Source organism: Syngnathus acus, chromosome 8, assembly GCF_901709675.1.
Source record: "Syngnathus acus chromosome 8, fSynAcu1.2, whole genome shotgun sequence".
Taxonomy (NCBI): Eukaryota; Metazoa; Chordata; class Actinopteri; order Syngnathiformes; family Syngnathidae; genus Syngnathus; species Syngnathus acus.
Genome location: NC_051093.1, coordinates 10,042,687 through 10,065,435, shown reverse-complemented (window position 1 = coordinate 10,065,435; position 22,749 = coordinate 10,042,687). Strand labels below are relative to the sequence as shown.

At 49.3% G+C, this 22,749-nt stretch overlaps 2 protein-coding genes and 1 non-coding gene across 9 annotated transcripts; 2 read left to right on the top strand and 1 right to left on the bottom strand.

The window, feature by feature from the left end:
* The first annotated feature begins 821 nt into the window (after positions 1–821).
* Positions 822–8,979, top strand: map3k3 (mitogen-activated protein kinase kinase kinase 3). 6 transcript variants are annotated; one of them, XM_037255919.1, is made up of 19 exons: positions 823–990; positions 1,378–1,655; positions 3,246–3,300; positions 4,000–4,127; positions 4,203–4,243; positions 4,347–4,446; positions 4,526–4,639; positions 4,822–4,930; positions 5,003–5,136; positions 5,251–5,324; positions 5,418–5,485; positions 5,555–5,650; positions 5,728–5,892; positions 5,965–6,113; positions 6,241–6,372; positions 6,562–6,691; positions 7,012–7,189; positions 7,299–7,642; positions 7,759–8,979. In XM_037255919.1, the coding sequence occupies exons 3-18, from the start codon at positions 3,297–3,299 to the stop codon at positions 7,519–7,521; spliced, it is 1,845 nt and encodes a 614-aa protein (XP_037111814.1). In that variant the 5' UTR covers positions 823–990; positions 1,378–1,655; positions 3,246–3,296; the 3' UTR covers positions 7,522–7,642; positions 7,759–8,979. The 6 variants fall into 6 exon arrangements, with proteins under 6 accessions (XP_037111817.1, XP_037111814.1, XP_037111813.1 ...); XM_037255918.1 differs by having other exon boundaries at positions 1,071–1,655; XM_037255916.1 differs by having other exon boundaries at positions 823–1,044.
* Positions 7,846–21,030, top strand: kcnh6a (potassium voltage-gated channel, subfamily H (eag-related), member 6a). 2 transcript variants are annotated; one of them, XM_037255821.1, is made up of 19 exons: positions 7,846–7,886; positions 8,317–8,403; positions 9,715–9,789; positions 11,147–11,367; positions 12,674–12,904; positions 13,067–13,219; positions 13,359–13,462; positions 13,867–14,167; positions 14,307–14,509; positions 17,224–17,649; positions 17,738–18,155; positions 18,223–18,422; positions 18,501–18,753; positions 18,929–19,122; positions 19,220–19,319; positions 19,383–19,679; positions 19,753–19,945; positions 20,429–20,630; positions 20,701–21,030. In XM_037255821.1, exons 4-19 carry the CDS (start codon positions 11,292–11,294, stop codon positions 20,929–20,931), a joined length of 3,582 nt encoding a protein of 1,193 aa, XP_037111716.1. In that variant the 5' UTR covers positions 7,846–7,886; positions 8,317–8,403; positions 9,715–9,789; positions 11,147–11,291; the 3' UTR covers positions 20,932–21,030. The 2 variants fall into 2 exon arrangements, with proteins under 2 accessions (XP_037111716.1, XP_037111717.1); XM_037255822.1 differs by lacking the exon at positions 7,846–7,886 and having other exon boundaries at positions 13,870–14,167.
* Positions 20,041–20,112, bottom strand: trnac-gca. The gene has a single exon. It is a non-coding gene; the product is annotated as a tRNA-Cys (tRNA).
* Positions 21,031–22,749: the final 1,719 nt, after the last annotated feature.

Here is a 22,749-nt window from a genome sequence, read left to right as displayed (position 1 = left end):
TGTGATCAATAAAACAGATTGATATTTGCATTTTTTTAAAGAGAAGCCTTAGAACTAATTATGTCTACATGTCCTGATCATGCCTTTCCAAACGTAGACGACATTTCCCACGTAACCAGCAGCCCCCACTCACACCTCCACAAAATAATGTATAATACTTCTTACTCTGCTCCTACATCCTTTGTGTGTGTGTGTGTGATGACTTTTTAACCCTTGACTGCTTTAAAATCAAAGTTATTGTACTGTATGTGGAAAATGCTGTCTTTTGTTTTGTCTTGACACTCGCCAAGGTACAACATCTGTGAACGTCACTTTGGTCAGGTGACAGAAATGTATAGGTTCGTTCTCGTGGACTTTTCATTGTTTGAAATGTATGCCTTCTTTTGTCAATGTGATTTTTTTTTATTTTTTTTTTTATGTTACACACTTGAGCTGCGGTTTGAGGTGGCCTTATAAGCAAAAGAACGCTCGGACTGCGCTTTGTAGTCTTTTTCCTGGTCCCTTGTTTTTATTTCACTTTTTATTACAATTTTAGCACCCTTCCTTCTACTCCTCGATATTTTGAGCATTTGTCATGTTTTTCTTTTTTCTACATGCTTTTGGAGAAAATAAAAATGCTGGTGTTGATTTGAATCATGTCTCATTTTATGGCTGGGTCATCAAATTGCAAAATGACTCATTTTAAATTTGACTGTGTAAAACATGAAAGGGGGCACGTCAACCTTTCATTGTATTTATTTTCCAGTGTAGCTCTTGGATTTCCGAGTGTTCCCGGAGGCATCACAGGCTCACGTCATTGTTGCTCCGCCCAACCAAGCGGCGGTGCGCGCCTTTGCATTCACACTTCACACGCATCGAAGAAGTAACTCCGCGCGTTCACAGCGTTCGTGTAGTCAGTGAACAATTGCTAAATCTTTCGGAATTTAATGATGTATTTTGGACTACTTAGACAACAAATGATTGTGACACTTTGAGCGTCAAGGACGTAAGGTCGGTGGGATCCTTTTCCAGGATAGTTTGGAAGCTGATAAACGAGTTCCGGTGGTAATGTCTTTTTTTCTGTCTGGCAGGAAGTTGGAGGTAGTTTCTTGGAATTGATTTTGTGCTTTGTTTTGGTCGGGAAAAGTAATGATTGACTATTTGTTTCGTGCCAAGGTTTTTCGAGATCTGGTCTTTGAAAGACCAAAGTTTGCTGTCGTTTAGTTCGGTCACGAAGCAGCCGACATACTCAGAGAGCTGACGTGGTTTGACCCTAATCGGCTCCCGTCACCTCTCTGCCCGTTTATTATTATTATTATTATTTTTTTTTATTGTGTTCCAAAATGGACCCCATAAAAGTAATTAATTGAACGGGACACCTTATTTGTGCACCTCCAGATGTGTATCCGGAACGTGTTTTGCATGTTTTCACAACATGTCAGCCTCCGTAGCTCCTCCAAAGGATTGCTCCCCATCTGAATCCCCAACGTGACGCCCCCATTCCTACCTAGGAGGGAACTGTCAATTACGGACCCCCTGTGGGCAACTAAATGGCATCTTCCACGCATGCGCTCTACCTGGCGGCGCGTGCCCCTGTCCTCTGAGTGAGGAGGATGCGCGCGCGCGCACAACCACCTTGACACCTGTCATCGCGGGCGGGAGGAGGAGAGACTCAGGTGAGGAAATATTTGTGACGTCAGGCGTATTAATGATGCCACAAGACTTCTCGAAAATGGCCTCATTAGCACTTGCATGGGATAAGTAAATTAGACTCAAGTTCAAGCCCAAAATGTTCACATTTTTGGTCAACATTATGTCACAATTGTCACGTCATAAATGTGTCAATGCAATTAGAATAGAATAGAATCGATCTTTATTGTCATTGTCACACATGTACAACGAAATTTAAAAAGTGCCAACCGATCAGTGCATAAAATAAACGACTGAACTATGAGTAAATAACTATCAGTAAAATACCGACGTCTAAAAGACTTACTCATTGATGTTAACGTTATTAGCATTTATAAACTCTTAATCCAAATGTAAAAACAAATGAACCACTGCGTACTAAAACCATGAAAAGATGAAAACGGCTAAGGCCAATGTTGGCTGTTTTGGAACAATTGTCTACGCTGACAAGGTAGTCCTCCTCCCGCCCGCGTAGCAGGTTGGCGTGCAATGCGATAGATAACAAGACGACTTCTTGTCATGAGATGGGTGGGGGAATGAGATGTCGACTGGGAAAAACAGCTTCAGACTAAACAACTCCTTGGAATCCTTGTAAATCCCAGCGGTCCTGGAAACACGATACAAGGAAAATAAAGCTGGTATAGCAGAGTGGCTTGGTACAACTACTTCCTCCTCTGCATCCAAAATTCCCCACATTCCGCTTAGCAGCTAATGAGAATCAGGAGCCAAGTCAGCCGTCAACAGTGGGCATCTTCTAGCCTGCTAATTCCCAGCATTCCCTGAAGTAACCACCTCCGTGGCCTGTAAACACCTTCCTTGCTGCCGTTTATGCCAAGCGACGGATGCTTGAAAGCAACGTGGCAAAGGGCCGGCCGGCCGGCCGCTGGCGGACTCGCCCGCCCGCCATTCCTGTGGTTGGATTATTACCCAGAAGGCGACGGCTTGTTCTGAAGGCCACGGGTTCTGATGCCCTTTACGAGTTTACTGACGATGCATGCTACCGTAGCCTTCGGACAAAACAAGCGGCGCGTCAGATTAATTACTGGCAGTGCAGCAGAGACAGTACATAACACGGTAATTGCTGGCAGTGCACCGGCTATTGTATATCAGTTGCGGGCAGACGCTATTCAAAATGATACGGACTCATTTTTGGGAGATAAAACAGTCCAGACAAATTCTGAGCAGTGCAGTGCAGTGCAGTGCAGCACTTTGAGTTGCATTTTGTATGATAAAGTGCGATACAAATAATCTTGAATTGAATCCATCCGTTTTCTGAATTAAAGGCAGAATCATTTTTATCAATTGCGCTTTCAGTATCAATTAGAAAAATCGTAATTACTACTTTCTCCATAATGGCCCAGCCTGACTGGCGTGCTAAGAATGTCTCAGTTTTACGTTATGTGACGTTCCCTCCCGCCGGTCGGCTTTACTTGGCCAAGATGGCAGCCCTCTCACATCCTGACAATTGTTGCACTGTCTGCCTGATAACCTTTTGTCTTCTTACATCCTCCTGGAGGGAAAACATCACCAAAAAGCTTCGTTTTCAACTCCAATGTTGTTATTTTGTGGTTCCGCAGTTGGACTGGCAGCAATTTTGAAGCTTTGAAGACCCCGCCAGCGTCGCCGCAATGAGTAAGTACGTACACCGAAAGGCAGACAACACAAAACGGATCTATTTGGAAAAAAACCTGCAGCCCCCGTCAGAGCGTCTAACCCAGACTCCTGCGCGTGAAGGATCGTGTTTCGTGGACTTCTTCTTCTCCTGACTGTGATGTTGGTCCAAGCTACACAAAAGCAAATGTTTGCTCAACTTGCGAGGCAAAAAACCTGCCGGCATTTCAAACGTGGCACATCAAAAAGCAGCTTTTGCTCAACGTTGATGACACAGAGGCAGGCAGCCACGCAGGCAGCCACGCAGGCAGCCACGCAGGCAGGCAGGCAGGCAGGCAGGCAGGCTGGCAGCCACGCAGGCTGGCAGGCAGGCAGGCAGGCAGGCAGGCAGTCACGCAGTCACGCAGTCACGCAGTCACGCAGTCACGCACGCAGGCAGGCAGGCAGGCAGGCAGGCAGCCACGCAGGCTGGCAGGCAGGCAGGCAGGCAGGCAGGCAGGCAGGCAGGCAGGCTGGCAGCCACGCAGGCTGGCAGGCAGGCAGGCAGGCAGTCACGCACGCAGGCAGCCACGCAGGCAGGCAGCCACGCAGGCTGGCAGGCTGGCAGGGAATTATAGACACCAGCAGTGTGAAATTTGATACCCCGACACTTCATCTGAAAACGATCATTCATTTGAGAAAATAACATAGCAAATGTTTGTCGCCTTTGTTTTTGGCCAGATGAACGACAGGCACTCCACTCCATCATGAAGGACCTGGTGGCCCTGCAGATGACGCGGCGGCAACCCGTCCTACCGTATGACGGCGGTGGCAGTAAACTCAAGACACCCGCTCAGCCTACTCGACAGGTGGCTCATCACCAAATTGCTTTTCTTTATATGCTATTTTTTTTATTTTTGAGCTTTGTTTTTGTGTTCTCTCAGGAGAACATCAGGATCAAGTTTGAGTTTTCAGGCGAGAGGCGGTGAGTTTGCATTTGAACATCTGTGGCTAGCTTGCGGCTACCGGCGCAACACAAGTATGCAAAGGTGCACACGCAGGAATTTGAAAAAATCTGGTCTTTTTAGGATCCTCATGTTTGAGCGACCCGTGCAGTTTGACGAAATCCAGCGCAAAGTCAAGCTGGCATTTGGCCAGCAGCTGGACCTCCATTACATGATCAACGAGGTACCTCCACTATTGTCATGGTTCGGGGGGGGCCTTGTTGACACGCTCGTTGCCTCCCTCCCTCCCTCCCTCCCGGCAGTTGTCTGTCCCGCTGCGAGGCCAGGACGACCTGGACAAGGCCGTAGACCTGCTGGACCGAAGCGCCAGCATGAAGAGCATCCGGATCCTGCTGCTCGAACGGGAACGCGACAATGTGAGGCACATAAATGCAAGAGTTTGGAGAGCGTGACGTTATTTGGCCAGCTTCTCTTCAGGGGAACATTAGAAAGAAGAAAATGCTTTCTTCCACACCACACCACGAGTGACTCGCAACTGCCTCCACAGGATTCAAGTTATATAAGCAAGCACCTTTTTAAACTGATCTTCACGTTCCAGGCCCAGCACTTGCCTTGCACGCAAGTTCGAATCAAAGCCTCACAGTCCACCGGAGACGTCAGTGCTGCGTACTCGTCGTCTGAGCCTAGGGGGCGCCACTTGTCCACCGGTAAGCTGCCCGCGCTGTCCCTTGGGTTTTAGGTCTGCAACAGGCTGCTCGAAGCTTTTTTGGGATGAACAGGTTCCCAGAATGCGGGGCGCAGCTCGCCGCCACCGGGCTACGTGCCGGAACGCCAGCAGAGGCTGGCCCGCCAAGGTTCCTACACCAGCGTCAACAGCGAGGGCGAGTTCATCCCGGAGACCGGTGACCAGTGTGTGAGTCGCATATTCTTTTGTATTGCTATTTATTTGGTTTTGCTTAATCGTGCTTTTTTTTTTTAACAGTTCAAGTCCTGCTTTGTGATGATTTTCGGGTTGTTTCCCGCGCAGGTTCTGGATCCCTGGAGCAGTGCCGAAAATTCCGTGTCTGGAAGCTGTCAGTCTCTGGATAGCAACTCAGACAGGTTGGCAATCCTTCATGTTACAAACCACAAGTAGGTTTTTACATTTAGTGTGTACCTCTTGTGCCCGGCCGGCCGGCCGGCACGGCACGGCAGCCCCTCCCTGAGGAAGCCTCGCACGCACAGAGCCAAGAGTTATCCCGACAACAGACAAGAGTTCTCGGGTGAGAAGCCGCCGCACCCAAAAAGCCACTCTTTTAAAAAGCACCAACTTTTGTCCGTTCTCCTTCCAGACAGGGAGAAGCAGGTTTACGAGCGCATCGTCGGCAAGGGGGGCACGTACCCTCGCCGCTACCACATCTCGCTTCATCAAAAAGACCTCAGCGAAGGTACTATGGCCACCAAGCGCCATGTCATGTGGCGGCAGCGACCACACTGCATTCAAAGCGCTATTTCTCCCCATTAGGGCGACGCACCTTTCCTCGCATCCGTCGCCCGCAAGTGAACCTCTTCACCCTGGTGCCTTCACGCCGCTCGCTCAACGGCAGCGAAGAAAGCATCGGCAGCCGGCAGCCGATGGACGGCCGGGGCAGGCTCCGACCGCCGCAGGAACGCCCCGTCGCCCGTAAATGTACGACGTATGGATGACGTTGTCGTGCCGGTAAAAGAAAATGTGCAACGGGCGTCGTTGTGGCTCTCGCAGCGCCCAGTGCTCCCGTGACATGGCGGCGGGGCAAGCTCCTGGGCCAGGGGGCCTTTGGGCGGGTCTACCTGTGCTACGACGTGGACACGGGACGGGAGCTGGCCGCCAAGCAGGTCCAGTTTGATCCTGACAGTCCAGAGACAAGCAAGGTGAGAAAGGAATTTTGACATTTCCATCCAATCAATTCTACTCGTGTTGTTGTAATCGTTACCGCTCGTGTCAAATACGTATTGGCCATGATCCCGTTTGGTTCGACCTGAGCTGCGGTCCCTGCAGGAGGTCAGCGTCTTGGAATGCGAGATCCAGCTGCTGAAGAACCTTCGCCACGAGCGCATCGTGCAGTACTACGGCTGTCTGAGGAACCGCACCGAGAAGACCCTCACCATCTTCATGGAGTACATGCCCGGCGTGAGTACGCCATCTTTGATTGCATATGTTGCGCAAATGCCCGCTGGTCAGTAGAGGGCGCTGGATCACAACTGATGTCTAGGATGGGGTCAAAGTCAAAAAGTCAAAGTCTGCTTTATCGTCAATTTCTTCACATGCCGAGGCACACAAAGAAATCGAAATGACGTTCCCACTCTCGCTTCCTATCAGGGTTCTGTCAAAGACCAGTTGAAAGCTTATGGGGCGCTGACGGAGAGTGTGACCCGAAAGTATACCCGTCAGATCCTGGAGGGGATGTCCTATCTCCACAGCAACATGATTGTGCACCGAGACATCAAAGGTGACCTCGTCGTTAGTTAACATCACGGAAACGAATATTTTCTTTCAGAAACAAACGACGACACTCAAGTGTGCTGTACATGACGAATGGTGCCGGGACTTTGTTGTGGGATGCCAGCACTGCTCGCCACTGGCGAAGTTTGTGATCTCCAGGCTGTTGGGGTCCTGAACTCTCTCCCCGTTGTTTTACTTGTGTGTTAATCGTGTGCTGTGTCTCGTCACCGTGGGATAGGGGGAACGGTATTTCGGTTTCTTTGTGTGTCTTAGCATGAAGGAATTGACAATAAATCTGACTCTGACATTTTTTCTCTTTCTTGTAAGGGGCCAACATTCTGCGAGACTCTGAGGGCAACGTCAAGCTGGGTGACTTTGGGGCCAGCAAGCGCCTGCAGACCATCTGTATGTCCGGAAACGGCATACGCTCCTTGACCGGCACCCCCTACTGGATGAGTCCCGAAGTTATCAGCGGGGAAGGCTATGGCAGGAAGGCCGACGTCTGGTGAGTCCACACGCGACAGGCTTTTTCATGAATTGATTGAAAATGAAGATTTGAAAGTAAGGCTTTCCAACAAAAAGTAGCAGCACCTGCGTGTGGTGTGTCTTGCCAGGAGTCTGGGCTGCACGGTGGTGGAGATGCTGACGGAGAAGCCCCCGTGGGCCGAGTACGAGGCCATGGCGGCCATTTTCAAGATCGCCACGCAGCCCACCGAGCCTCTGCTGCCGGCGCGCACCTCCGAGCAGGCGCACGACTTTGTCCGGCGCATTTTTGTGGCGGCCGAGCGACGGCCCGGCGCCGAGGAGCTGCTCGCGCACCCTTTCTCGCAGGAGTAACTTGGATGGAGCGTGTGGCAAGGGGGCAGGTGGGCTGTGCTAAACAAATGCTGTCGCTGCTTCAAACTTGAAATGTCTTTCATTTGCACTGCAGTGACATGCACCCGACTGGGGAATTGAGGTGTTTGGCTTGGAAGATCTTTTGACATTGGTGTTTGTTTATGAAGGAAAGAAATGCAAGTTGTTGACTTTTTGTACTTAAGCATTGATTGATTGCTTGGTTGGTTGTTATTTCAGGGCTTGCGTAGTGTTGGAAAAGGCAGTAGAAGGTTGTTTGCGCCATGTAACCAGGAATGAACCTGCTGCCCTTGTTACTGGATGCAGTGTACAACATCACCACTTGAGGTCGCCAAATCCTCTTTATGGTAACCTTAATGGAGGCTGATGATCACATTTCTATGTTAGTTTAGAGTTTCAAGGACAAAGGCCGTAAGAACAAAGCTTTAACAGTCAAACGTTATCTAACCAGATGCACTTTCTTTAAAAACAAAAAAAAAAAGAATGTCATCAATTCGATTTGTATTTACTTTAAATGTGATTTTTTTTTTTTATGCACCTATGCCTGCTCACTTGGATTTTATATATTTTATACTGGAGTAGGTGGTATTTTGAAAAAGAATGGGTAGAAAGCAGCTGGTCTTGCAAATGTGCCAAGGATACATATCTCCTTTCTTTTTATTTACATGCAGGGGGGAAAAAACTGGCTGGCCGGGTTCTGTTCGGGGACACGGACAACATTTCGATCGAATGACATTGTTAAAAATGGACATTTGAATTTGCATTCTCACTTTTCAGATATACTTCAAGAGCATGCCGGATGTTTGACGATTGAGCCAAATGACGACTATGTTCACCATGGCCATGCGGCGGCCGCAACATTAGGTATACCTGCACCATATCAATTGTTTTATAAGCTATCCATAACCACAATAATAACAGAAAATGTTTCCGATAAAATGGTTATTTTAAAGTGCAATGCAAATGAAGTTGCATTGAGAAAGCAATGATAGCATTTCATTTTGGATGAGTATTCAAAGTTTGAGTCATTAGCAGGTGTACCTAATGTTTTGCCTTGTGGCTGAATGTAGAGGCTAGATGCTCAAATGCTTTATGAACATGAGCTAGTTAACACATTTCTATATGATGTCCATGTATTTATCGACGTGACGAGACTTGCCGTGCAAGGTCAAAATGTATTTTACACAAAGCAGAGTTGAATTCATTTCATGTCTATCTACAAAGACATCAAGTGTCTTCTAGAATAAAAGAAATGGTTTTGGAAAAGGGCTGGTTGTGTTTTGTTTGATCGTTAATGACATGAAATTGGGCTGCGGCGTTACTTGGATGAAAACAAATGGAGACGGTCTTGAAGTTTAAACTCTCATGAGTGTGCATTATGAAATGCCTGAAAATGCGCACTTGCCTCTGGAAATGAGTAATAAGCAACTGTATTATGATTAGATGACGTAGCGTTCCTAATGTAGTGTCCATTCTGTGCGCGCGCTTGGTTGGACAAATGTATTGAGGTACATCGAATAAGCAGCCATCTTTTTGGCAGATAGAAAAAGAAAGGGGAAGGCTGGTAGACGACCACTAATGAGAGGGAGGTCTGCGCCGTCTGTAGCGGTTGCCATGGTTACGCCTGTTTATTTGACACTTCACGCGAAGACCCCCGACACTCGGCCTCCCGTGTGAATCCCGAGGAGGCGTTTTTCCTGCCTTTCTGCCAGTTAGGAATAGAAGAGATGATTATTCCTGTGCCGCGGCTCATCGTGACATTAGTCCAATACAATCTGCTGTGACATAACACCGTTTTTTTTGCCACCAAAAAAGTTGACCAATGTCATCGGAAATATCGTGACAAATATGAAGGGAATTCTGCATCTCATTTTCAAGGGTAAATAGTTGGGAATCATGTCTGCCGTTAAAAGGCAAATAAAGAGTGGGCCAAATGTCAGAGGAGGAAACAAGAAGTAAGGATAAAATGAAAGGGAATCTGTCTGTTCCTGCTTGAAACTACCTCCACCTCCCAATTGTAAATATAAAGACATGATTGTATGTTTGGGGTCCACTACTATGTGTTGTGTCCAGTTGTTATCGCAGGAATGAAGGCTCTCAGGGTGGTGATGATGCTGAAGGAATTCCAGCCTGATAACAAGTCCAGGTCCATCCAAACCTTTTGCTTCCCATCAGGTCCTGCAAGAAAGTAGGCGACAAGTGATGACCGTGTTGCCAACGCAACATTCCCAGAAGGACACGGACAAACAGGTCGGATTTTTTTACGATTTGAATTGTAGGCCTGGACGTGTGGACGTGTAACGCAATGAGCTGAGTTTGATCATAGTTACAATTTCAGACAACCTTTCTGTAGTAAAACAAGACAACTTGACGTAAGTCAATGTTTTCAGCTAGCTAGGCATGTTGCTTGTTTAGCCAATGCTAAGCTAGCTAACTAACGCACGTGGCAAACGTTGCCCCTCGTCTCTCTTGTCGGCGGCAACCTTTCAAAGAGGGTCTGTTCTATCTCAGAATAGCGCCGAGATGCTGAGTGAGTGTCGCTGTGAAAGGATTGAAGGTGAAAAAGTTGAATTGTGTTGTGCTCAACTTGGCAAACACAATGGCGGCTTATCGCCGCGGCGGCGGCCAGCCAGCCAGCACAAGTGCGACGACGGTGGGCGCACATGGAGCTTGGATGCTGCTATTTTCAGAGCTGTGATGTGGCGTGAAACAGGCTGATGAGGGTCTGCACTCTGTCACTGACAAGAAAGACCAGTGTCAAGCCGCACTACCAGCCGTCACAATGCATGACTAGACTTTCAAAATCAACTACACACGGACATGACACTTTGAGTTCAACAGCGGAATTTGCTAGGTCCATATTACCAAACAAAATTGCATTTCCTTCCGAAAAATAATCTTTATTTTGTATTTCCCCAACATTAGTCTTGAACTTGCGCTGTTCATGGTTGTATTTACTTTAAAAATAAGTTGTTAGTATTCCAGTAAATTAGAATAAAACTATTGATTTTTTTTTTTTTTCTCTCAATTGTTGGCATTTGAAATTTTATTGAAAGCATTTAAAAAGCATTAAAAAATGCAGTTTTATTGACTCCCCGTGGAAGTCGATAACCTCCGAACGTTTATTCTCAATTCTATTCATTTCTCACGCCACATTTTGGGCCTCAAATTTGAGCTCAATATGTTATGACGGACTCTTATTTTGAAAGTCCGACTGCTGGCTATTTCCACTCCCTTGCGTCCTTGCCGACTTGACGCCGGTGGTTTGCGAGAACCCGAGGGGGACGGTGGAAAGCAGCATAGAGTAGATGGAACCGACGTTTGACCGACATGAGCTTCTTCTTCTTTCTTAGCTCACAAACTTGATGCAGAACGTCGTTGAGAAAAAGGCGACAACTTCCCGAGTGTCATTTGCTGTTTTTTTTCAATTGCAGCTCGAATATCTGAAATGATCTGGACTTTGGTCTACTTTTCCTAATTTTTCTCTTTGACTGGCGTGTGGCATCCAGCATCCCTCGTCGCCCTGGCAACCAGTCTTCATTCTCTTCATTATCTTCCCGCAGGCAGCCACGCAGGCAGCCACGCAGGCAGGCAGGCAGGCAGGCAGGCAGGCAGGCAGGCAGGCAGGCAGGCAGCATCAGCATCCCTTTCCCCCTGCGGCTTTGCATGTACTCATCTTAAAATCGGACTCCAAATTTGGCACTTCCCAATGCCGATTTAGTTGATGTGTTGTCATCATCGTCGCTGTCAAGATGCCCGTGAGACGCGGTCACGTCGCCCTCCAGAACACTTACCTTGATACCATCATCAGGAAATTCGACGAGCAAAGTAAGTCTCTGGACGTCTTATTTTGGTGGCACATGCGTGCGTCTTTCTTCGGCCATGTGACGTGCGGGTATGTACACTTTCAATGACTTATTTGAAATGAAGAAGGGAAAGTCAAATATCTCAAAAGCAATGCAGCATGCCACGGCTGAGAAAAGTGAGAGCTCAAGAGATCAGCTCTCCCATTTTGTTCTTTGCTTTTGTCGGAATCCGTTTGGTTGGGGAAGGACACTGACTGAGACCATGTTTCTGAAATGCCTTGAACTTTGGGAGTCAAATATCTCCAATGCAATCCAAGTGTCTGTCAGTCAGGACAAAGAAAAGTAACTGTTTTCAAATGTTACATTCTGAAAGAAGTGATTGGTGGAAAAAGAGAGCAAAACTATGAAATGAGTTGCCGCTTTATCACATCGAAATTTGACTGACGGCAGCTGCTCTCGAAGGCACCCAGCGTGTGTTTTGCACCTCGTAAGTTGACTTGCCTTTGAATTGGATGTCAGCCAGCGTGGCTAGCCGCAAATCCCCTTGCGCCTCCTGCGCTAGCTACATCACATGTTCCTTTGCTCCACATATTGCCACTTTGAAAGCCCTCGTTGCCACTTAGCCGTTGCTAAGCAGCACGCTCGCTCCTCACTCACTCACTCACTCACTCACTCACTCACTCACTCACTCACTCACTCACTCACTCACTCACTCACTCACTCACTCACCCACCTGCTGGGGACACACTGTATTTTCCTCCCAAAGCGGCAAAGGTGGCTGGCTACTTGCTACCCAATCTTCTACCAATGTGCAAATTGGGAATGAAGTCGTAGTGAAAGAGGTGACGCAATTGGGGTCCAGCTGCTCCTCCTTCCTCTGTGCCCTCTCGGGAGGGAGTCATTGTGATGCTGATGTGAAGCGGCCTGGAAAGCTCCACTTCATTAGTTCCACTTCTTGACTGTATTAATAGCTGCTGTCGATTGACAAACAGTCAACATCTTGACACGAGTGACAGAGCGGTCCGAAAAAGACGGCAACTCACTAACCGTACAGTTCCGATTCAAATATCCGTCCTATTTCCTGGATTCAAATGGAGTTTTAAACGTTGGTCTCCTCAGACAATAGGTTGTATAAAAGCTCGTAGAAATATGTCATGTACAAAAAATGCTAATAACCAAGGCTAGTCAGTAGCTTTTATGACACCTAGCCTAGCCTCGCCTCACCTCGCCTCGCCTAGCCTGCTTTAGGAACATTTTGAATGACTCCTTATAAAACCTGGAATGTAGCAAAACATCTTTGGAGGCTAATGCTATGGTGGTCCTTCCAGACCGCAAGTTTGTCATCGCCAACGCACAGACAAAGAACTGCGGAATCATCTTCTGCAACGAGGCCTTCTGTCAGATGTTCGGCTTCACGCGGGCTGAGATCATGCAGCAGCCTTGCACCTGCCAGTTCCTGGTCGGGCCCGGCACCATGAAGAGCGCCCTGGCCCAGCTCGCTCAGGCCCTGCTCGGATCGGAGGAGCGCAAGGTGGAAATCCTCTACTACGCCAAGGAAGGTACGTACCGCCAAACCAATCCATCTTCTCGCGAAAATAGCTTGACTATTTCTATGATCGCTTCTTAGGTCCAATGACGTAGTCCCTTAGCTATAGGCTACTTTGTGCTACATGTTGTGTGCTACATTTCGTCAAAACATTCTACTCTTCCCCCCAAAACAGGCACATGCAGGCCGTGCACGGTGGACATCGTTCCAGTGAAGAACGAGGAAGGCGATGTCATCATGTTCATCCTGGACTTCCAGGAACTGGTCGACCCGACGCTCAAGAAGTCGTCGGCATTCAGGCAGCGAGTCAGTCAAGGCTGGCTTTACTGTGAGGACATTCCAGCTGCTTTCTTATCATTTTGCCTCGTTGTTGTCATGCTAGATTTGACTCTCTTTTGACTTTTCGCTTCATTTGATTGCTTTCCAGAGCATTTTTGAGCTTTTTTTTTTTCCCCCCCTCCTTTCAGGTCAGAATCGCAGGTTGAAAATGCGCCTGCCGGTCTTACGCTCCATGCGGCGGCAGTCTCTCTCCAAAGATCAGTTTGAAGGTGTAGTGGTGGACTACTTGCAGGTAGGACAATTTGTTCCAAATAAAGTGGCAATTTTTGTCCGCTTCCATCCATGCAAAAGTGCTGCAGGGAATTGTTTCAAGGGGAAAAAGCCATCAAGGAGATGAATGAAAAACAATTGAGCCGCTTGCTGGTGTTTGGACGTTTCTGCTGTGTTTTGCTGAGGGATGGCACTTCCTGACAGGATCCATGAGCCACCAATCCGGAAACGCACTCCGTCACATCGGACACACTTGCACGCGCACGCACGCACGCATTCCTTTATCTTGCTGCCTCGTGCTCCGACTTTTTTTTCAATGGATTCAGCTGTGATGCCAGCACATTTATCGTGTGTGTATTTGTGTGTGTACATCTAAAACGAAATCATGTGTATAAAATGTAATATTTGCATGAATTTATTTTTAAGCAGCCCGACAGTGAGGAAGTGCCCCTGAAGGATTTGCGCATACCATCTAAGGAGAGCTGCATGCAGTCCGAGACCGAGGCCCTGATAGAGCAAGACCTGGATCCTCCCTCTCCCGCCGCCCAGTCCTCCGCAAAGCGCCGTTCCCTGCTGACGGAGCGCTTGGACCCAGGCAGGGGGACCTTATCTCGAAGCAGCTCGCGCGAAAGCGTCCGCAGCCTGCGACGAGCCTCGTCTCTGGACAACATCGACGGCATGAAAGCGGAGCGGAGCGCTCGGCCCGGAGAAGTCCGGACGAACAGCAGTGAGTCTCAGAAGAGCTCCTTTAGAGCTTTAGGAAAATAAATACACTCACTCACGACACCTGGGGAATTTCTGCTTTGGTGGGTGGTGACGAGAAAAAACAAAGAAAAAAAACAATAAGCGGTTCTCGTTTTGTGCAGGTCTGAGGCCGAGCGTTGCCAACTCCACCTCAGACTCGGATCTAATGAGGCACCGGGCCATCGGGCGCATCCCGCAGGTGACGCTCACCTTCGGCTCGGAGCGCGTCCGACCGCCGTCCCCCGGCGAAATCGAGATCATCGCGCCCAGCAAAGTCAAAGACAGAACACAGAATGTCACAGAAAAGGTGACGCAGGTGACACAGGTGAGATCAGAAAGACATTTGCGCTTGTGTCATGGAACTACCAAATTGTTCCCTAACACAACCTCCAAAATGATGGGAAATGGTCAAGGTGATTTTTGGTGTGTTTTTTTTCTGTCGGATCTTATTACATGAATCAAGTTTGAGCTGCTTTTACCTTTTAAGGTCCTACTTTCAGCAGACAAACGTTCAAGCCTTGGCAGAAGTTCTTGCTATCATTTATCTTTCAGCTGGAGGTGAAAGTGACATTTCTATTTCTTTTTTCTGCTCCTCCACTACCTACTGTGAGAACAAGTCTAACACTCGCTTCCTTTTTCCTGTGTATCAGTGTGTGTGCGTGTGTGTGTGTGTGTGTGTGTTTGTGTGTTTCATTAAGTATCACGTTTGCACGCACAAACACACTCGTATGTCTATAAATGGAGGGCCCCTCTGTCTTGTCGGCAGGGGCGCGAGATGGGAAGAAATAATCTCACCTGTGGTGTGACATGTGTCTTCACTTGGTGCACACTGTGTCGCCTCCGCAGCACTACAGTGTCAAAAGCACTCTGACACTTTTGGAATATCAAGCAAAGCAGCCATGTGCCTGCCTGCCTGCAAACTCGAACTTTATTTCTTGGATGGATTGAAAAACCTGTTCAATTTACCGAGGCTGCCCCTTGTTCACTTGCCCATTTGGAGACGTTGCCCCTAGTTGATTTGCTAATTTGCAAAATGGTCATTTTGGGCTTTGTTTATTTGCCTTCCCTGGTTTACTTGGTAAAAGTGAGTGCGGCGCCTGCCTGTGTGCCCATCGAGTAACGTTGTCTGTCTGTCTGGCTGGCTGACAGCGAGTGACCTTGGCCTTTTGGCTTAATGGACGTGGAGGACAGCGTTCCCATGAATACACCTTGCAGGCGAACACGACACAGTGGCCCCCTCCCTAACAGTGAGAATAGCATGAAATTGCCTTGATGTTGCTGATTGTTACGTCACGCTATAAATATTGCCGGCTGCTTAATTGAGTTTCGATTGGCTCCTTGCAAAAGAGAAATGAAGGTTGCCATTGATCCACGCCACTACCGATTGGTGTGCATAGCGTGATTGAACAGGAAAGCCTGGGTGGGTGGCTTGGTTGGGTGGGTGGGTGAGTGTGTGTGTGTGCGTGCGTGCATGTGTGCGTGCGTGCGTGCGTGCGTGCGTGCGTGCGTGCGTGCGTGCGTGCGTGCGTGCGTGCGTGCGTGCGTGGCACCCCCTCGCTTCCACAGAACAAATGTGAGGATTTTATTTCTAAGTGCCAATAATTTCCCTTCAGTACTGTCAATCCTAAATCAGAATTTCAATGATGCTCTTTGGCTGTGTGTTTTTGACTCCTAGTTTTGCACCTAGTTTCCAAATGATTCTTTTTGGATTTTTTGGATTTGGCTTTGCTGCCACAGTTTACCTGCCCAAATGCTCATTTTGGGTTCTTTGTAGCCTGTTGACTTGTCTTAGTTGTACTTTGTTGCCAGCAGTTTTGAACTTTGTTGAACTTTGGACGCCTAGCGTTTCTCAGCGCCTCTATTGTACTTATGATGTCATCATGTCACATGGAGGCCATTTTTGGGTTGGGCCTAATCCAGAGGTACAGAGAGAAAGCAAAGGGGGAGGAATGTAGTTGAGGGAGAGATGTAGATGGATGAACAGAGGTTGCTCGCTCTCTCTCTCTCTCTCTCTCTCTCTCTCTCTCTCTCTCTCTCTCTCTCTCTCTCTCTCTCTCTCTCTCTCTCTCTCTCTCTGTCTCTCTCTCTCTCTCTTTCTCTCTGACTGTCTGGTTAGCATGAAGTGCACTTCAACATGAGCTTCAAGCAGAAACTACAGCCTGTGAGTACTTTGATTTTGATTTAAAAATACACATGCAGCTCCTTTATCTGCTGCTGAAGTGCTCTTCAGATGCTCCTCTTGTCCACGTGGAGCTGACAGGTGAGCGGGTGGGGGGGGGTTTGCCCCACTTGTCGTTTTGCCTTAGTTGTCGCAGGGCTACTTGCCCAACTTGACCTTTCTGACTTTTTCATCTTAGCGACACTTTGGTGACATTGTTGCCCCCAGTTGACTTGTTGCAATCGGGGTTTTTTTTTGGCCTTGCTGTTGAATTTGTTGTTTTTGTCTCAGTTAGCACAACTTGGTTTCCTTCAATTCCCAAATGGTCCTTCTGGCTTTGTCACGTGTGAGTGGTGTCAACTTGAGGCTTTTAGGCAGCGCAGCGCAGCGCAGCGCACCACTGCCATGTTAATTAGAAGCAGCCGATGGCTCGCATGCGACGGGGGACTTGTGGCGCTCATTAGAAAATAGAGCGCATCAATAACTTGTTGGATGACTGAACCTTGTGTTTACACTCTCATTAGCATGTCGCCCTTCTACAGGAGGTAGGTCATCAGCGTGCGTGTCGCTTAACCACATTTAAAACTGACGTCAACAAACAGCTGGCCTTATTTTGATTTGTTCCCAAATAGTGTCAAGCTCTGGCTATTTTATCATGCGTGCAACTTTTATAATTCTTGTTTTCTAAAGGTGGTTATTTTCAGCTCGGACCTCGGCCAGCGGAAACAGACCATTAATACCCTTCTTGTGAATTCACTGCTTATGTGTGTCGGAGGGAGGCGCTGATGGATGTTGTCCTTGCGTCTTGCAAATGAGCCTGTTTCTTTTGTTGGTTTTGACAACAACCTGAAACGGACTCGTTTCATGTCTCATTTCAACAGGTGCTGTCGCTCGGCGCCGACGTGCTTCCCGAATACAAGCTGCAGGCTCCGCGCATCCACCGCTGGACCATCCTGCACTACAGCCCCTTCAAGGCCATGTGGGACTGGCTCATTCTGCTGCTGGTCATCTACACGGCCATCTTCACGCCCTACTCGGCCGCCTTCCTCCTCAACGAGGTGGAGGAGGACCGGCGGCGGACGTGCGGCTACACCTGCAACCCTCTCAACGTGGTGGACCTGGTGGTGGACGTCATGTTCATCGTGGACATCCTCATCAACTTCCGGACCACCTACGTGAACCACAACGACGAAGTGGTCAGCCACCCGGGCCGCATCGCCCAGCACTACTTCAAGGGATGGTTCCTCATCGACATCGTGGCCGCCATCCCCTTTGACCTGCTCATCTTCCGCTCCGGCTCGGAGGAGGTACGGGGGGAAAAAAAAAGAAATCATGCCACGCGAAAAACACGGAGATGATTGATTGATTGATTGATTTGAGCACGCGTGGCCCCAGCCGCAGACGACCACGCTGATCGGCCTGCTGAAGACGGCCCGCCTGCTGCGTTTGGTGCGGGTGGCCCGCAAGCTGGACCGCTACTCTGAATACGGCGCCGCCGTGCTCTTCCTGCTCATGTGCACCTTCGCCTTGATCGCCCACTGGCTGGCGTGCATCTGGTACGCCATCGGCAACGTGGAGCGCACCAGCTCGGTCCGCGTGGGCGTCATGAAGATCGGCTGGCTGGACAACCTGGCCGAGCAGATCGGCAAGCGCTACAACGACAGCGACGCGGCCTCGGGGCCGTCCATCAAGGACAAGTACGTCACGGCGCTCTACTTCACCTTCAGCAGCCTGACCAGCGTGGGCTTCGGAAACGTCTCGCCCAACACCAACCCGGAAAAGATCTTCTCCATCTGCGTCATGCTCATCGGATGTGAGTGCGTGCGTGCGTGCGTGCGTGGCTCTGCGCTCTTTCAGTGGTAAGCGTGTGTTTTCCGCAGCTCTGATGTACGCCAGCATCTTCGGCAACGTGTCGGCCATCATCCAGAGGCTCTACTCGGGCACGGCGCGCTACCACACGCAGATGCTGCGGGTCAAAGAGTTCATCCGCTTCCATCAGATCCCTGGCGCCTTGCGCCAGCGTCTGGAGGAGTATTTCCAGCACGCCTGGTCCTACACCAACGGCATCGACATGAATGCTGTGAGGGTGCTCATCGGCTCTGGAAACAACTCGAAAATGTTGCCTTTTGATGGTTTTTCGGTTTCCCTTTCCCGACAGGTGTTGAAGGGCTTCCCCGAGTGCCTGCAGGCGGACATCTGCCTGCACCTGAACCGCACGCTGATGCAGCAGTGCAAAGCCTTCCGAGGCGCCAACAAAGGTTGCCTGCGCGCCCTGGCCATCCGCTTCAAGACCACCCACGCGCCGCCCGGCGACACCCTGGTGCATAGCGGTGACATTCTCACCGCCCTTTATTTCATCTCCAGCGGCTCCATTGAGATCTTGCGCGATGACATGGTGGTGGCCATTCTGGGTGAGTGTGGCGTCTGGGTCGCCTGGCCTGGCCTGGCCTGGCCTCGCCAGGGGGGTTTGGGCACAACTCCATTTCATTCTTCCATTCCGCAGCACCATTGATCACCAATAGCGGTCCGCTCGGGTGCTTTTCTTTTTCACTCCAACGTTCCCCACACTTCTTTGCGCGTCACCAGGAAAGAACGACATCTTCGGCGAGTCCGTCAGCATGTACGGCAGGCCCGGCAAGTCCAGCGCCGATGTGCGGGCCCTGACGTACTGCGACCTTCACAAGATCCAGAGGGATGACCTCATGGAAGTTCTGGACATGTACCCTGACTTTGCAGACACTTTCTGGCACAACCTGGAGATCACCTTCAACCTGAGAGATGTGAGTGCCACCACATGGAGATGTGTCGGAATAGTCTGGGCCTACAAACTCTTCTCCAAGCTTGTATTTGTCCATTGCTGAAGCTGCTTTGTATCAGGCAGATCGAATAAACCTGCCAACCCCAAGCAAGGACTCTGAATGTGGCTACCGCCGCAGCAGGCACCACAGAGGCTCCCCGCGACGCCGCGACAGACCAGGTGAGCAGTGGCTCCCCCCAAAAAAAAAAAAAAGTCTCACCGAGTGAATGTCATCTTCTTCAGATGGGACGGACCGGGAGAAAACCTACCCCGAGCAGGCGTGTCCAATGGGCAACCATCACAGAATGGCAACGCCGCGGTGGGACGAACAGTGCAGCAGCGAAACATTTTCAAGCGAGTCCAGCGACGAGGAGATGAAGCATATGAGGCGTAGCAGCAAGGGGGAGTTGTACCTCCCGCCGCCTGCAGGGGATGCCAGAGACTACCCCTCGGCCGTCATGAACCTCCTGCCCCGCAGCAGAGCCGCCCCTGCCCCTGGCTTAGCCAAGCCCGTAGATCTTGCCGGGCCACCCTACTCAGGTAAAACGTCCACCATATGTATGATTTTAGCTATGAAGATGAACATTTCAGATTGTATCCTCACAATGCACAGCCGCTGTTCCGGTCAACATGTCAGGACTTTACGGCTACTGGCCGGACCGCCGGGCCAGCCAGTATTCCGAGGCCCAGAGACGCTCGTCGTCGGTGGCAGCCAGGACCGCTGGCTTCCAGCCTCTCTCCTGTTCTGATGACCGGCCCAGCGAGCTCGGGTCAAGACTGGAAGTGTTGCAGACTCAGTTAAACCGGTGGGACTTGACTTTCACGGGGCTTTTTTTCACCCCCCCAAATATATATGGGAATCCTAATAATTATGACGCCTTTGGTAAGAAAAGGTATTTGAAGGGGGCACCCGGATTTGAACCGGGGACCTCTTGATCTGCAGTCAAATGCTCTACCACTGAGCTATACCCCCGTCAGTCTACTCTGATCAATCACAAGTCCATCGTTGAGATCATGCAACCAGGGCTGGGAAAATGATGCAGGGGAGTGAGTGAATGTTCTCAAAACATCAAACGACAGTGCTGTATCACTGACGTCATCGATTGTGATGACAATGTCATTGTGTTCGTGTTTGTATGAACGAGTTGGCGCAACAGCGGCATCTGGTGGACTGCCCTCGTATCTGGGGAGACTAGTTTTGCTTCACAAAATACTCTGATTCCATGGAACTTGAGTTGACAATGCAATCCTACACTATCCAATTGTTCATCTCTGTGTTGTTGCCACAGGCTGGAGAGCCGAATGACGGCGGACATCACCGTCATCTTGCAGCTCCTTCAGCGTCAGATGGCGCCGGTGCCGCCCGCCTACAGCGCCGTATCACCCAGCCCCTTGCCCCCCGCCGCCGCCGCCGCCCTGTACGGCGCCGTGCCACCGCCCACCCTCTGCACCGTCCCTCCCATGATGGACAGCGCCACTCTGCTGCTACAGGTACTCAAATGCACTGAATTCCCAGCATGTGATTGCAAGCATGTCTAACATGCCCTGCTTACCGCCGTAGAGTCCAGAGTCTGAAACCAAGTCCAAGGACTCGCTGTCCAGCAGGATCCACGTGACGGCGGCCTCAGACGACACCGTGTCCCTGACGCCGCCCCAGCCTGAGGCCCCGGGGACGCTGGGCAGCGGCCAGCGCTTCCCGTCCCTCCCTGAGCACCTGGAGGTCTCTTCAGAAGCGCCGGAGATCCAGAGGCACGTCTCGGATCCGGTCCTGCCGGGGAGCCCCGCCAGCTAGAAGGTGAACCTCCACCTCTGGACTCTTGGACTCGTTCCTCAGCTTCCTTACCAATTGGCATCACAGACACACTGCGGAGGGAGAAAAACAACAACAACAGAATGACCAATAGCATCACGCCAAGAAAGTTGTAGTTAGGAGGAATGTTAACATTTTGAAAGATGAAGTTGTCATTTTAGAAAAGGGAGGGGAACAAAACACAATTTCACATCAGTTCAAAATTCTGCTTAAGTTTAAAAGTTGTACAGTTTGAAGAATAAAGGCAAAATTCTTGAAACATTCAAGAGGGAAAAAAGGGAATTTGTATGTGGGGGGGGGGGGGGGAAATGTAAATAAGGGAGTTTACGTTGAAATTTTGCGGGGTTATTAGAAAAAAATTCAACTATACATCAAACTGTTTTAAAATGATATTTTTTCACGTCATTGTCCATTCCTCTGTCTTTTCAATGTTTTCCTTGCACACATTGGAATGTTCCAAACTTCAAGGTTCCGTTCCACCTTGCTGGACTGACTGACGAAGGCTGTACACCAGGGGTCTCAAAGTCCAGTCCTCGGGGGGGGGGCCGCATTCCTCCATGTTTTCCAAGTTTCCCTCGTTAAACACTCCTGATTCAATGATCAGGCTCCTGCAGAACGTGAGGATGAACTGGTCATTTCAATCAGGTGTGTTGAACCAGGGAAACTTGGAAAACATGGAGGAATGCGGCCCCCCCCCCCCCCCCCCCCGAGGACTGGACTTTGAGACCCCTGCTGTACACCCCTTTATGACACTCAACAGCGCTCCTTACCACTGCTCTGTCACACGTTGCTCCTCCCCCCATACGCACACACACACACACACACACGTTTTTTTGAAAAATGTTGACATTGAAATAAACAGAGAAGATGTATCGTACGTATGCTGGAGCACCTTAAATGGGAAAACAAAGACTAAATTCACTTACTTTTGCATAAATATTTTTTTGCACATTTTTACAAAGGAAGATTAGCACGACACTCAAAATATGTAATTACATGACAAGAATAAAAATTTCTATTTTTATGGCACCTGATTATTATATAGAGCCTGAGCTTTTTTTCCATCATTAAAGTGAGTATGTGTTATTCCGGTAACTTTGAAAATATAAGACTTTTTTTGTCTCAGAAAGAACATTTTTATTAATATATGACTTTTCCATAGCTTTTATGACTTTTTTTTTTCTCTCTGACATGCTGTTGGTACTTCACCCAAACAGTGTCTGGATGTTGTGACATCTGCCATTGAGTGATGGGGGTCTCTGTCACGACTCGATCGTGTCCATATTGTCATAGTTTGTGTCCATGTGTCTGTGTACTCGCCCCTCCCCTCCTCTCCCCTCCCCTCCCCTCCCCTCCTGTGTGCCCATGATCAGTGTGAGCATTCTCACCTGCCTCTCGTTACCTGTCACGTATTTAAGTCCTGTCTGCACGTCACAACCTTCCCGGGTTATTTCTTGTCTCTCGTCATTCCTGTCTTTCTGTTTTTGCCTTGGTCGTTTTCTGTTTGCCAATTGAATGAATTATTATTATTATCCCTGTCGGTCGGTCGGTCGGTCTGTTATGTTAGTTTGCCGGTTCTGTTGGTCTTGTTCCCGGCCTCATCCAACTACCTTTTCCCTCAATAGACCTAGCTGGTCCAAGCTGCGTTTGGTCGCTCTGCTCCATTCCTATTTGTGACATTCTCATCTCGAATGTTTTGCTCTTATTTCAAGAGCAAAAAGCGGCAGCTTATATCTTGAAAAACTCAAGTCAGACAGACGTAGGTGTGTGTTTACTTGAAGAGGAGGCGAACTGGAATGT

Excerpts from the sequence above, each read along its gene's own strand:
- map3k3 (XM_037255919.1), top strand. Across the intron at positions 5,137-5,250 it reads CGGAGACCGGTGACCAGTGT|GTTCTGGATCCCTGGAGCAG; the intron begins GTGAGTCGCATA and ends TTTCCCGCGCAG. Across the intron at positions 5,893-5,964 it reads ACGCCCCGTCGCCCGTAAAT|CGCCCAGTGCTCCCGTGACA; the intron begins GTACGACGTATG and ends TGGCTCTCGCAG.
- kcnh6a (XM_037255821.1), top strand. The coding sequence starts at position 11,292 with ATGCCCGTGAGACGCGGTCACGTCGCCCTCCAGAACACTTACCTTGAT. Across the intron at positions 18,423-18,500 it reads ACGGCATCGACATGAATGCT|GTGTTGAAGGGCTTCCCCGA; the intron begins GTGAGGGTGCTC and ends CTTTCCCGACAG. Across the intron at positions 18,754-18,928 it reads CATGGTGGTGGCCATTCTGG|GAAAGAACGACATCTTCGGC; the intron begins GTGAGTGTGGCG and ends GCGCGTCACCAG.